The 15360-nt window shown below is 45.1% G+C and overlaps 1 protein-coding gene across 1 annotated transcript in view; it reads right to left on the bottom strand.

The window, feature by feature from the left end:
• The window catches only part of LOC120531926 (caspase-8-like), a 30473-nt gene extending 16561 nt beyond the window's left edge, over nucleotides 1-13912 (bottom strand). Inside the window, exons 1-3 of the mRNA XM_039757794.1 lie at nucleotides 13682-13912; nucleotides 8484-8622; nucleotides 6674-6986 (exon numbers count right to left, since the gene is read on the bottom strand). Coding sequence (XP_039613728.1) covers nucleotides 6674-6963 — 290 coding nt within the window. The 5' untranslated portion in view covers nucleotides 6964-6986; nucleotides 8484-8622; nucleotides 13682-13912. The remainder of the gene's footprint in view (nucleotides 1-6673; nucleotides 6987-8483; nucleotides 8623-13681) is intronic.
• Nucleotides 13913-15360: the final 1448 nt, after the last annotated feature.

Raw genomic sequence — 15360 nt, forward strand, 5'->3', positions numbered from 1 at the left:
ACTTGAGAGCAGTGAGTCTGTAAGAAGCTCGTGTGACTTCTACAACACCGGCTCTTCTACAGTGTAGGACAAAGAAACACAAAGAAAAAATGTCCTCTAGTTCAGAGTGTGACGAAAGGCGTCCAGTGGATTTGTTGACAAGTTCGCCAAGTTAGTCTCTCATGATAAGCGAAGTGCCGAGCAGGTCTACAATGCTGATGAGACTGCCGCGTTCTCCAATACAGAGTACATTTACAGTTTTTGGGTAACTCAAACCACTGGGGATCCAGCAAACGTGCTAATCTGACACCCCACCGAGGCTGGATTAGCGATGGCCCACTTGTTTAACTTTGTATATTCTGTTACTAACTCTGTTTTTATTCAATGTTGTATTTATGTAATATTGTGTGTCACGCACGAGCGCATGGGGAACAGCTTAAGGACCCGATGCACAACGCAACAAGTCGTGCCAAGGGACAATGGGGGTAGTGAGGCCTTCTCTTTGGTTCTAACTTGAGGGGTGTGCAGGTCTGGCTTTTGCTTTGCTGAGGCCGGCACCCATTTTTGAGATTTTTGAAAAAGCAGGATTGTAAGAATGTGCAATGCGTCTTCACTCCCCAGCACCATCATTAGTAACGACAAACACCTCAACTTAAAATTTCGGTTTTTCTTACATGAAAAATTTTACTCTGCAGTTGACATTTGCCTTTTAAGCAAAGTATCTGCCATAAAGCTTGACAAATAATTTATGTTCACGACATTCGAGTGACAAACAAGCCAGTTTCCCATCCAGTACGCTGTGCATTCTATGGTATAATTAACTATCTTTGTGCTTATATTTACATACAGTTCGTACGGTCCGGAACGGATTAATTGTATTTACATACAATCCTATGGAGGAAATGAGTTCGGGTTACAACCAGAGTTTTGGAACGAATTACGCTCGTGACCCGAGGTTCCACTGTACCAGCGACATCTGAGGGACAGGCAGGGACGGCAGGTTAAGGTTCTGTTGCAATTGTGATGTTCAGTTTAAATGTGTCTTACAAGTGGGATTCAGCACCTAAACACTGCACATTTACATTTAAACCACAGCCTACAGAATATGCCGAAATAGAAGGTACTTTTGGGCGTTTAAAGAACAGTGTGATCTTTATATTATTTAAATAAGATGCCATTACCCATCTTCTTATATAACACGCTAGCGTGGCTGTCTGTTTGTCTGTCCAGGATTTTAAATCACCTGTTGCTCGCAAACCGTTTGACTATTGACCTGACATTTGGTCCACATATACTACGTGACGTCTACTATCCGCTTTCAAGGTGATGATTGACCTCCAAGGTTACTCTTTATTTTATTGTAGAAACGACTCTTGGCAGTGGCAATGTGGCTCGTGTGTACAGGTGCCATTCTCATCCCACCCGCCTTCGCCATCACTTCCCCTACCTCTTTATATCTTATATCTCATTTTTGAGGCAAATTAAAGACTTGAATGGCGTACTAAGGAACAGCAACACAAACACTGACCGTCAGTTTTAACTCCAAAAGATGCCAACGAAAGAAGAGAAGATGTGGGCAGCTGGGGTGCAGAAAACAAGAGCTGCTCAGGAAGCAGCAAGCCCATCGACCTCTGAGCAGACGAATGGTAAACGTACAGAGAATGAGGATGAAAGCTAAGACTGCTCAAGGCAAGTGGATTCACTGCACGTTATCGTTATAGAAGTGCGCCGTTACTGGTGCATGAATAAATAACAGGCTAAAGCTGTAACTTCATTAATTAAATACACATAAAAATCACGACAAAAATACAATCAGAAATTATAAAAAAAAATAAAAAATAAACAAATGTGATGGGACGTGGATGTTGAGGCCGGCAATGAAGAAGTGGAGCTCAAATGGAGTAAAGCATTGGGGCGATTGTGTGACGTCAGTGAGCTGACAAGGACTTTGAGTGACCACGAAGACAGCAAACTGGCAAAAGTCAAAACTGGGAGATCAAACACACGAGTGTCAAACAGAAAAGGAGAAGCAAAACACATTGTTAAAAACTTCTTCTGCAAGAGTCAATACCAGAAAAAATGTTCAAATAAAGAAGACTGAAAAATAGAATGTGCAGCTCAGATGACAAAGTGAACACTTGGCTGACCTTTCAGTGACACTGTGATCAAAAGCTCATGACTTCCAAGGAAACACTCTGACAATGCACTGCATCACCCTAATGACAGAGGACAAAAAATGTGGCAATGTGTTTTATGTTTGTCTGGAAATGCTAAAATTTGAGAATTTTGAAGTAATATCACAGCTAGGTGTTATGTGGGCGACTCCTTGGCCTGGTCCAGCCACTCGGGTCCCCAACAATGAGGATCTTACGAGCCAGATCACCCTCGGGTAACAGCGCCACATGGCCGTAGTTCCGTAACTGACGCTCCCTCACCAATGCAGGTCATGTGCCTCATTCAGGACTACATGAGCAACACAAAGACAAACCAGCTGTACCCAAAGATTTTCCAGAGAGACACAGTACCAAAGGAGCCCAGTCCTCATCTCGGGTCACTGGATAGCGTCCATGTCTCGCAACCATATAGCAAGACAGGAAGCACCAGGACACTAAAGACTTGGCCCTTTGTCCTTTTGCATATATCAGGAGCGCCACACACCCCTTTCCAGCGATCTCATGACCCCCCCCCAATCCATCTACTGACTTCACAGTAAGAGTCACCAGAGTCATGAATGTCACTGACAAGGTAAGTAAACCCCTCGATGAGGTCGACACTCTTCGCAGACAGACACACTGCTGATGGCCGTGCCCAAGAGGTCATTAAAGGCCTGATCTTTGGTTTTTATCAGGACGACACTCAGACTCCTCACTCAGTCTCTCGAGCGCCCCGATCAGAGCCTCCACTGACTCCGTGAAGATCACAGCATAGTCAGCAAAGTCGAGATCAGTGAATCTTTCTTCACCATCAGATACCCCACAACCTGGCCCAATACCCAGTCCATACTAGCACTGACCAGAGTTGGAGCAGAACCCCAGAATCAACTGGGAAAAACGCAGAGGTCCTGCCTCCACTCTGCACAGCACTCCCAGTACCAGTTTACAGGCCAGTCATGTAATCCAGCAACCTCGAGGGGATCCTGCGAACCCTCAGGATGTCCAACAGGGCAGCTCAATCAACCGAGTCGAACGCTTTGTGAAAATCGACAAAGGCTGCAAAGAAACTCCGCCGATATTCGCGTTTGCGTTCCATGAGAACCCTCAGTGCCAGGATGCAGTCAATAGTAATTTCTTAGGCGTAAAACCAGACTGTTCCGGTTGCTGGTAGGTGAGCAAGTGATCACAGATCCTATTGAGGACAACCCTAGTGAGGAGCTTACCTGGCACAGAGACCAGTGTAATCCCCCTGTAGTTGCTGCAATCCAGGCGATCACCCTTCCCTTTAGGAACGACAAGTCCTGTTTTCTAGTCAGTTGGGATGATGCCAGTCTCCCAAATGGAAGCAAAGATTGCTTGCAATGCCAGGAGGACACCCTTCCCACCGGCCTGGAGAAGTTCACCCCGGATACCACAGATCCCTGCAGCCTTCACTACCCTCAGCTGGTTCACCACCTGTGCAATCTCAGTGAGATTGGGTGGTTCACAGCTAATTTGAAGGTTCAGCCTAAAGAACCATGGACCCAAAAGATATCCAATGTCCTAGCTGGAGGATCAGCTTTGAACAACTGCTCAGAGTAGCCAGCCCAGCAGGTCACAACTGCAGTGTCATCCGTAAGAACCGTTCCATCAGCTGCCCTGACTGCGACTCTAAAATGAACAGATTCAGATGTGCGTAATGCTTCAATTCCTCTGTAAGCAGGATGCGGGTCACTAGACCACAGATGGTGTGGCACTTGCTCACAGATTCCTCTAACAAACGCCTCTTTATCTGCCCTCAGAGCCCTCACAGCCGTCCTTCTCAGTTCCTGGTACAGACCAGAGTTGCCATTGAGCCGTGCGCTGCAACTCCTCTCGATGATATCCAGGGTACCCTGCGAGGTGAAACACCTCCACCTGGGAACACCGGTAAAACCAACACAACCCTCAGCAACCTTCAGGGTCTTGTCGCGGAAGGTCTCCCACATCTCATTAGGCTTGGCAGTCATAGCCAAATTTAAAATTTCCTCACACAAACTGCGTGCAAACTCATTAGAAACAGCCTGGTCTTGGAGTCTGGCCAAGTCCAGGCTCGTTTTTTCTAATGGTGGTAACCTTCAGGACCTCAGCTGGTTCCCAAGAGTAGCGACAACAAGTCTATGGTCAGAATTCACAAACTGGGCACTTCTGTAGACCCTGCAGTTTTGCAAGAGCCTCCAGCGTCTGCCCACGAGGATGTGACCGATCTCCTTCACTGCACCACCAGTATTGGAGTACCAAGTCCAACGATGCGGTTCAGGGCGATTCGCAGCCTCTGACCTTTTGCAAAGTCAAGGAACATGGAGCCACTTTCACCATGGTCACCAGACCCATGGGGACAGAGACAATCCTCATAGCCAGCCCTGTCAGTGCCAGTGGCTGCATTGAAGTTGCCCATGACCAGAGGAATGTCACCTCGTAGGCACCCATCAACCACCGAGCAAAGCTGCAAATAAAATGTCTCCCTCGCCGAAACATCACTCACCGCGGTCGGAACAGACACTGAGACAACAGACAAGGCACCCAGGGAGTGCCGTAATCCGAGTCTCATAATACACTAGTTGAAAGGAGTGACATCGGACACCATCCAAAGAAGCCAATCTGCTACAGCAACAGCTGCTCCCCTAGTATGACAGCCATTAGAGCGACCAGACCAATAAAAGGTGTATCCACCTACAGAGATCTGGCCAGTCCCTGGTCTGCACACCTCAGAGAGTGCCGCCACTGAAATCCGGAGTTTACGCAGCTCCTCCGACAGCAGAGGAAGATGATCATCTTGCTGGAGAGACAAGACGTTCCATGCGCCCACCTGTATGGGCCGCCTCATATTGGGACCCAAGTGCTGCTGTGCAGCCTCAGCACCACACCAGTTCCGATCCCCAACAGACCTGACCCTATTGGCTCTCTAACGGTTTCAACTCTTCCGGGGATGGGGCTCTCAAGGGCTTTCCCCCCATCCCCTTCATGATGCGAGCAGCTTTCCTATGGGCGACTGCAGCAGAGCTACTCCCGCGGGGAGCAAAAAGGAGTCCTTTCTGTAGTCTCTGAGCTTTGTGAAGTTTTTTTATGGTGGCCGGAGTGCTAATCCTGCCACCAACCCCTATGATTTCCCTGCAAGGTGGAGGACTACTTGCAGGGCCGGATGCAGTTTAAAAATAGAGACATTTGAAAAAGCTCTCCATAGCCATATATTTCTGAAAAGTGTGGATGGGTGAAAACAAGGAGTTTTGGAAATACAGACTCTTACCGTACTCTTATCTGCTTGTCTTCATTATCATGGCCCTTCCCTGCTCATTACATTTTCTCATCCACTTTGCTTGCTTTTGTTGTGCGTTACTCAAATTAACAATTCTGCCTCATTGTTTATCAATTTGTTTTGTTTTCCATATTTCCCATTGCTAATCTCAGTGTGCAAATGCAAGCTGCAAGTGAAAGCCTAGCATAGGGGACACTTGTTCTTCCTGTTTCTGATGCACACATGCTAGATCCTATGCGTTTTAAAGAGTTTGTAGGATAAATACAGGCATCCAGGCCAGGGAGGAGCACGGTTTATTACCCGGACTGCAAGCCAGAGTGGAACAACGGATAGATTGGCCAGTGGGACAAAGAAATAGCTGTATGTCTGGCCAGTATAAAATAATGGAATGACCTGCAGAAGCAGAGAATCAGAGAATTGGTCCATCCCCCGCATGGACACCCACAGGCATGTTTAGGATTTGGACTGCAGCCCTTCCGTGGTCCCTGGCTACTATTAGAGGGCACTGTCGGTGGGGAGGCTGGGGGGAATCGGGGGACCTCCCTACCTTTGCTCTGGCCCGAATGTGCTTCACAGCATTCCCAGGTCTGACATAAAAGGGCTCTGCTGCCTCACTTCAGTGGAGTCCGAGTCAGGAGGGAGCGGACAACACTCAGCAGAGGTAGGCAGGAGGAAGAACTGTCAGTATTGTTGGATTTCTGTATATTGTGGCTTATTATCGGAGAGAGGATTGTGTTTAAAGGTGCGTGTGTACATAAATACTCTTTATTTATATAACACGTGTGTTATACTGTGTCTTGGGCTTGTGGTCACAAGTTTTACTGTGGGCAGAGATAACTTAGTAAATGATATTAAAACACTAGTGTAGATAAGATTATTTTTGTTTAAAAAAGTCATTTTTAAGTAAAAATGTAGTAGTGCGAATGTAGCCTCAATCTACTGACCACGGGACAGGTCCAGTATGGCTTCTCACAGCCCAATCGGTTTAGCAGGGCTTATAGATCTGGCTCTCTGGACTCGGCTTTGACTTAAAGACTGTTGGCCAATCGGTCTACTCGTTCACACAACCTCCTGACCTGAACCAATTCCTAACAACATGGTGTCATTAAATTGTTAAACTATCTGGAGGACTTAACCAGTGGACCTCTTTTCACAGTCCTTAATCCATGTCCATGCTTTGAGTTAGAAGCGACAGGCCAGGCATGCACCACTAACAGATAAAAACCAAATAACTAAATCATAAAGAGCTCACCGTGGCTTCACTCACCTGAAGGCAGATATTTTTGCGTTTCCTGGGATCAGAAGCTGCTTGCCGACTTGCTCCCTGGTCAAATTAAAGTGCTTCAGGAGATCAAACCTCTGAATTGTGTACAGGAGCTCCACTACAAAAAGATGATCTTCAAAGCCTTTGTCTTTCAGTCTCAGAAAGAGATCTTTGCCGTCTTCTATGGACTCCAGCTTCTTTTTTGGAATGACATCAAGGCAGAGGAATTTGAGGGCAGAGATCTCATCTGACCCTAAATCCTCATCCACTTCATGGAGTACACGAGGGTCCATCGTAATCCACTGTCAGCGAGGGTCTACAAATTTCAAACAGAAAGAAGAGTTGTGAACATGCCGAGTCAGTTCCCACCCAAAGTCTGTGGCACAATTCAAGCTCTCTTTCAGGTGACATGGAGATCGTGCTAACTGCTGCTCTGAAGTCATTTTCATCTCTCTACCCAGGTATGTTGTGAAGCCCACCTGGACTTCTGTGATTCAAAGTCTGTGCTCAATCAATTAAGCTGCCTAAGAGGGACGCACTGCCAGTACGCCAACAGGAATAACACAATTAGAATTAGAATTAGAACAATCTAGACGAGAACAGGCCATTCAGCCCAACAAAGCTCGCCAGTCCTATCCACTTGCTTCCTCCAAGAAAACATCAAGTCGAGTTTTGAAAGTCCCTAACGTCTTACTGTCTACCACACTACTTGGTAGCTTATTCCAAGTGTCTATCGTTCTTTGTGTAAAGAAAAACTTCCTAATGTTTGTGCGAAATTTACCCTTAACAAGTTTCCAACTGTGTCCCCGTGTTCTTGATGAGCTCATTTTAAAATACAAGTCTCGATCCACTGTACTAATTCCCTTCATAATTTTAAACACTTCAATCATGTCACCTCTTAATCTTCTTTTGCTTAAACTGTAAAGGCTCAGCTCCTTTAATCTTTCCTCATAATTCAACCCCTGTAGACCTGGAATCAGCCTAGTCGCTCTTCTCTGGACCTTTTCTAGTGCTGCTATGTCCTTTTTGTAGCCTGGAGACCAAAACTGCACACAGTACTCAAGATGAGGCCTCACCAGTGCATTATAAAGGCTGAGCAGAACCTCCTTGGACTTGTACTCCACAGATCGTGCTATATAACCTAACATTCTGTTAGCCTTCTTAATGGCTTCTGAACACTGTTTGGAAGTTGATAGCTTGGAGTCCACTATGACTCCTAAATCCTTCTCATAAGGTGTACTCTCGATTTTTCGACCGCCCATTAATGGCAGCCTTCACGTCTTTACATATGCAGCGGGTTCAGCTGGCAAACAACTGAAGTTTTGAACAGCCGAGGATAAGATGTGGACTGAAGCGTTCATACGGAATTGCTCATCAGTGTTCAAAGATGGTAGAAATGATCAGGAACACTGTCCCGCTACTTCTAGAATTTTAATTTAAGTGTTCCCTCGCTTCTCTTACCATCATTTACTTTCTTTTGTGGCACTGCCACATAAATGCTAAACTAAATTTGCATTTGCCTCAATGTCAACCCTGCTGCTGCCTATGCACCCTTAATAGGTTGTTTGGGACGTTAAATCAGGCGCATTGGGCAGATGGTCGTAAACAACACCTTTGGGAGGGAGTGGTCTGTTGCTGTGGTTTCCAAAGGTTGTCATGGAGAAAGGATGCCAGGATACAAATAAAGGCCTCAAATGGCAAGAAGGGGTGGAAAAAATAAAAAGATTTTCAACACATACTGATAAACGGGAAAAAAACAAAAAAAAAAACGTCAAACATTGACTATCCACAGCCACAGAAAGGATTGTCTCACCTGCTTATGAAGGTGGCCACCTCGAAGACTTTGCCAGCCGACCCACTCTGAAGTAGAAAGAAATGGGACACTCAGGAGAAATTAAAGTGGGTGAGAGAAGAGCGATCCTTGCTTATCTGGGGCGGCGCGTTTGGAGACTCTGGGGAAAAGAGAACAAGGAAAATGGATTAATAATATTATAGGGATCTGGAAACTGCCTGGAATTGGGGGTCTGTCTGCGGAGAAGGGGTTTCTTTGTTTTATTTACACATTGCATTTGTGGGGATGTGGGGAGGGAGGTGCGTTCACAAATTTGGTTGTTGCCATTTATGTTTGTATAGTTTGTTTTTTTTTACTGTATATACTCACATATAAGTTGGGACTTGAAACACGAAAAATCGATCATAAAAACTTTTCTGCTGATTGAACGCTCCATCGTAGATAAGGGATGCTCATACGATTTTCCAGCTGAGATGTGGACCAATTGGCCCTGCAGTGACCAGCGTGTACACTTGCAGCCTGTACTGTCCAGTTAGGTGACAGGTACTAACATGAGGGCCACCTGTTCTTTTGCTTCTTTTAACTGCGTACTTGTACCTTCAGTTTGAGCTTCTTCCAGTTAAGGCTGTGCAGCGCACGCCGAGCAAGAGGAACGTAAAGCTCAGCATCATCAGCGGTCTTAAAGGCAGCCACAGCAATATCAGGAATGATGCCACAATTGAGGAGGACGTGGTAAATTTAGAAAGCCACCAAAGTAGCCTAGACGTGCGCCTTCCACTCTGAAGAAAAGAAGCTCACAGCGTGTAGTCCTGCTGACACAACAGGAACAGGTGTGCGTCTACGCAAAAGAGCTCGTCAGTTAGGTGCAGGCCGCACCAGAGCTAGTGCTGCTAACGTATATGCAGCCAGTAGTACTGAGTAAACCCTGCTTAAGTTGCGTTGCCTCAAGTCTGGCAAAAATGTGGAAATGGTCGGGACGTTCGTTGAACTCAGCTGCAAAAATGCATTGAAGTCAATGGGGAAGAAGAAACTGAACGAGTTTTGGGTGAATTATAATGGTCTATTAAGTCACCCCGAGGCTTGTAAAGCATCTGCCAACTATGTAAGATCAATTAGTGACCTGTGTTGTAAGGCACTGCAGTGCCAACCACTGCGCCACCATGCCAATGTAAAATAATTATCCCCCGCGTCTACACGAGTCATTTATCTCTCTCTGCATTTCCAAAGCTCCTATCACTATGACTAACACACACCCACAGGGCCTGTGATGCATGGGATCAATGTTAAGTACTCGGGTTGGCTGTCCCTGTCGCTACCCAATCTGTACTACATAGCAAGAAGCAGAACAGACTTAATCTGGCAGTGACCGCACAACGTACAGCAGCTGTACAAGTATCTTTAAAACATTCACATTCAGGTCAGCTAACATACCCCTCAACTCTTTTAGGGTGGATGTCGACTTTTGTCGACACAAGGAGTTGAGGGCATATGCCGACAAAAGTCAACATGCAGGTCGAGAGGGCGATAAAAGCTGTAAACGTCGATAAATCTGACCATTACGTTACAGGTAGACCCTCTTTGCTTGGAGGACTGTTAAGACTCGTTGACTTGATATGGCGTTATTTCAGTGCCACTATTCTGAGCACACGTAAAAAAATATTGAGCGCACGTAAAAAAAGATTGCAAGTGCAAGTGTTGCATTTTGAAGAGAAATTTATTTTGAGCGTACAAAAGCTGAATTTGAGTGAACAAAATTCATTGCTGCGTGCAAAAAATGTATTTCAGTGTTTGCGCTTATCCATATACACACACACAATAGCACCCCCTCTCGCTCAGTTTTTTCATTTGCGCTTGCTCGCAATGTGTTGCTTGCGCTCACAACATTCTCTGCTGCGAGCGCTCAACTCTCTGTACACCGTTATAAGTGTGCCACAAAACCAACCAATCACAGACTTGGTTTCAAAAATTCTGATTGGCTCTTACGGTCTCCAATCAGCTCGCTAGCTGCTGCATTCCGGACACCGGAAACACTGTCCACTCAGCCTCGCTTCTTGCAGATAGAGGGAGTTTTGATTTACTCTGCAGCCAAAGAAGAGATGGCAGATGTAATAATAATGTACAAAATGATTTTATATTACTTACATGTGGCCGGGACATGTTGTTTTCGTGCTGCTGTTCAGTATTCGACGACATAAAAGAGAGCTACTCAAATATAATTTGGAGAGTCAGTTGGCATGGTTGTATAATGCAACTACATTATACTACACCAACGATAGTCTTAACAAATAATATATTTTAAAATAAAATAATTAAAGATATTATCCGCAAATTGGGGTTTAATTGAGTTTAGCTGGATTTAGCTACATTTCGGACTGTTTCCAGAATGCAGCAGCTAGCGAGCTGATTGGAGACCGTAAGAGCCAATCAGAATTTTGAAACCAAGTCTGTGATTGGTTGGTTTTGTGGCACACTTATAACGGTGTACAGAGAGTTGAGCGCTGCAGCAGAGAATGTTGTGAGCGCTAGCAACATTGCAGCAAGCGCAAATGAAAAACTGAGCGAGAGGGGTGCTATTGTGTGTGTGTATATGGATAAGTGCAAACACTGAAATACATTTTTTGCACGCAGCAATGAATTTTGTTCACTCAAATTCAGCTTTTGTACGCTCAAAATAAATTTCTCCTCAAAATGCAACACTTGCAATATTTTTTTACATGCGCTCAGAATAGTGGCACTGAAATAACGCCATAACTTGACATCAATTCAATGCATGTATGTGTGAGTAGTGCAGAGTAAACGTTGTCTAGAACGGCAAGAGAGCAAAGCAAAAACACTCTGCGTATTATTATTGCTGAATTGAAGTGTGACTTATTGAACTCTGATTTTGATGCAAATGATCTGGAAATCAAATATGAAAGATAGGTAATTGCATCAGCTGTAGGGCTGAACACGCTAATGGTAGAACGGAAACGTTCGCCCTGGGAAGACCACACAGACGTAGATCCGTGGCTACCGGAGTTCACCGAACCACATGGCGTGTTGGCACAATGCGGATTCCAAGCCACTTGACCGCTTCAAGCCGTTTTTAATTTTTTTCTTCCACAAAGAGCCTTTCAGCTTATGAGTGAGGAGACAAAGACTTTCTGAATTTACACACTGCAGGGGCTCATGCAACATAAAACAGAGTGACATTTGTCATAAATAAGTATTTTATGCCGATTTATTTGTGAAATCATTACTTATTAGAAAACTAGAACTTTTTGGAAAAATATTCAGGCTTGGGACAAAATAAAAAAATAATAATAATTAGCCCTAAAAGAGTTAAATAAAACACTTTGGCTCATTTTTTTTTTTGAATGCAGCAAATCCAGTTGGCGTACCAATCAGGTGACATTACCACACACGCATGTTTACACCATAAGTGAGTCATGCATTCACACAGCAGATCAGACCGCACTCTAAAGTGTCAGGTGGAGTGCGCTGTGGGCAGAAATAAGCCAGCCAGCCAGCATGTGGCGGGCTCTCCAAACGTGGCAGAAGGTTTTCTGGTCAGGTGAGACTAAAACTGACTTTTTGGCCATCGTGGTAAACATCATGTGTGACGCAAACCCAAAACTTGCCATCGCCCCAAGAGCACCTTTGTGAAGCATGGTGGTGGTAACAGCATCACATTGTAGGTAACAGGACAACTGGTCAAGATTGAAGAAAAGATGGACGGCACTAAACACAGGGCAATTCTTGAGGAAAACCTGTTTGAGTCTGCGATGAAGGTTCGCCTTCCAGCAGGACAACGAAAGGCCCTCAACCTACTGCTAAAGTGACACCGGAGGGATCGAACACTGAAATACCTTGGACTGGCATCGTCAAAGCCCAGACGTCAATCTAATGGAGAATCTGTGGCATGACTTAAAGATGGCTGGACACCAACGCAAACCACCAGACTTGAAGGTGTTGCAGCAGTTTGGCCTTCAGGAATGGGCGGCAGTCCCAGTGGTGAGATGTGCTAAACTAATGGAGACAAGAGACTTGCAGCTGGAATGGCAGCAAAAGGGGGCATTACAACGTATTTATAAGAATATATTTTATTTATATAGCGCCTTTCCCATTGTCTACGAGCATATTGTCTGGGAAGTGCGGGGGTGAAGGCCTCTGCACAGTCAGGATTTCGGTTTCTTTGGTCTTGATTATTGTTTCTGTTGCAATAAAAAGTATTTTGCACCTTCAAAGTGGTAGGCACGCTGTGTAAATCAGACCCCCAAACATCCACTTGAATTCTGGGTTGTAATGCGACAAAGCCAAACACACACCGAGGGGGATGAATACTTTCGCGCGGCACTATATACACGTTATCATTTTTAAATCAATCAATCAACATTTATTTATATAGCACATATTCATACAAAAAATGTTGCTCAAAGTGCTTTACAAAATGAATAGAAAAATAGAAGACACAATAAAAAATAAACATGAGTCAACATTAATTAACATAGAATAAGTGAGGTCCGATGGCCAGGGTGGACAGAAAAAACAACAAAAAAAAAAAAACTCCAAAGGCTGGAGAAAAAAAAATAAAATAAAAAAAAAAAAATTTTTAAAGAAAAAAAGACAACTTATGAGGTATAAAATCGCATCTGCCTGGCGCCACAAACACTTTCTCGCTTCATTCGTTAACAAAAGCCTCCTTAAAAATGACTCGGCGCTCTCATACAGCAGACGGACGGAAAACTGGACGCCTTTCGTAACTCCAACAGCTCCGCCAAGATTCGGCGACGGGGAGCTGCGGCCTCACCGGTACGAGAGGCCGAGGAGGTCTGGGCCCAAACTGGCATTTTCTTTTTTTAAGAGCCAAGGAACAAGGGCACCGTCGTCTTTCTTTCACGTGACCGAAAATGTCTGACACCCTGATCCAAAAGTTCTGTTGCTTTGGTTTGTCTTAATTTGTTTCTTAAATTTGTTTTTCTCTTTTTAAATCGTACGTGAGGCACACGCCGCCTTCTTTCCACAAGCTGAAACTTGCGCCGTCGTGACGTCACGTCATTGGCTTTCGAAAAGGGCCGCCGCACTGGAGCGCACGCGCACTCAAAACCTTCGCACGACAAACTTTGAAGTTAAAGATTCGAAAAGACGGCGGAGTTGTCGGCGCTCGGAAAGGCAACAGCAAGGCGCACTTTGAGGCGAGCGACTTGAAGGTGGAATTGTTAAAAGTGAACGTCACTTACCTTACAGCGGTACCTGCGGCGAATGCCGCTATTCTCGAACAAATACGAAGGAAAATCAAACTGAAGTATCGTCCAGACGTTCGTCTAGGATTTATTAGCCCATCGTTGTTTCAATAAAAATCTGTCATCGACGTGGAGCGAGGAAAAAAAAATAAAAGTTTTCCTCGCGTGTCTAAAAAGGCGCCTGCCCGACCAAATGGAGACACTTCGCGTTTCCTGAATGGGCGTGGTCACACGAGGGGAATATGTACGTGTGGGGCGGGGTCTTGGTAGGGGGCGTGACCCTCGGCGCTGGGGAAACCCAGAAATTCAACGGCGATTTGTGGGTCTTTTTCACCACATTAGAAGGACAACACGCAGGCTTCGGGGGGGCTTTGAACGGCGTTTCTCTGCACAACCATTTACATCTACATGCTTTACAGACGTTTTTACATAACTGGGCTTACCAACATAAATATAAAACAATATCTAAAAGTAAATATCAGCCTGGGGGACTGTTTAGGAACAAGTGTGACAGGGCGAGGTGACACCAGCAATCATCACAAGTGAAGAGCTCAGAACATCACACCTGCGCGTTACGATTCCTAGACAATAAAACCCAACAGCGAATATCTGAGGGAAATTCACCAAACGAGAGAACATTCAACTGATTCTTAAACACACTGAGGGAGTCAGAATTTCAAATGGAGGTGGGCAGCTCGTTCAGCAAGCTAGGAGGAAGACATGAAATTAAGGATAAGACAGAGCAGCGCATGGCAAGACCAGGAGTTTTACTGAACTGTCAGCGAGCGGTTAGAAGTGGGAGGTCGTGTTTTACTAACAGGCTGGAATTCTATGAGGAAGCAACGAGAGGACACGACCAGAGTGGAGCAGATGGTATCATTGATGTGGGGCTGGGATTGGCTCCAGCGGACCCCCGTGACCCTGTGTTAGGATATAGCGGGTTGGAAAATGACTGACTGACTTAGGTGCCACATGAGAGGTGGGCATCAAACTAAAAGAAGTGGCAGTTCAGGGTGTAGATGGGTGCAGAATTGGCTCCCACACAGGAAGTAGAGGGTGATGGTGTGAGGAACCTCATCAGAACTGGCCGATGTTAAGAGTGGTGACCAGCAGGGGGCTGCTATTTTTAATAAATATAAATGAGATAGGAATATAAGTAACAAGCTGGTTAAGTTTGCAGATGATACCAAGAGAGGTGGATTAGCAGATAATTTGGAATCTATTATATCATCACAGAAGGATTTGGACAGGAGACAGGGTTGGACAGATTTGTGGATGATGAAATTTAATGTCAGTAAATGTAAATTATTACATGTAGGAAGTAAAAATGTGAGCTCTGAATACACAATGGGAGGTCTGAAAACAGAAAATACACCCTATGAGTAGGTTAACGAGTCATAGTGGACTTGATACTATCAACTGGCAGGCAGTGTTCAGACACCATTAAGAAGGTTAATGGACTGTCAGGTTATATAGCGCCTTGATGTGTGGAGTACAAGTCACAGGAGGTTCTGCTCGAGCTTCATAACACACTGGTGAGGCCTCACCTGGAGTCCTGGGTGCAGTTTGGGTCTCCATAAAGACAAGAAAAGGTCCAGAGAAGAGCAACTGAGCTGATTGAGGGCTACAGGGGGTGAGTGATGAGGAAAGATTAAAAGAGCTGAGCCTTAAGGAGA

Source organism: Polypterus senegalus, chromosome 6 (assembly GCF_016835505.1).
Source record: "Polypterus senegalus isolate Bchr_013 chromosome 6, ASM1683550v1, whole genome shotgun sequence".
NCBI lineage: Eukaryota > Metazoa > Chordata > Cladistia > Polypteriformes > Polypteridae > Polypterus > Polypterus senegalus.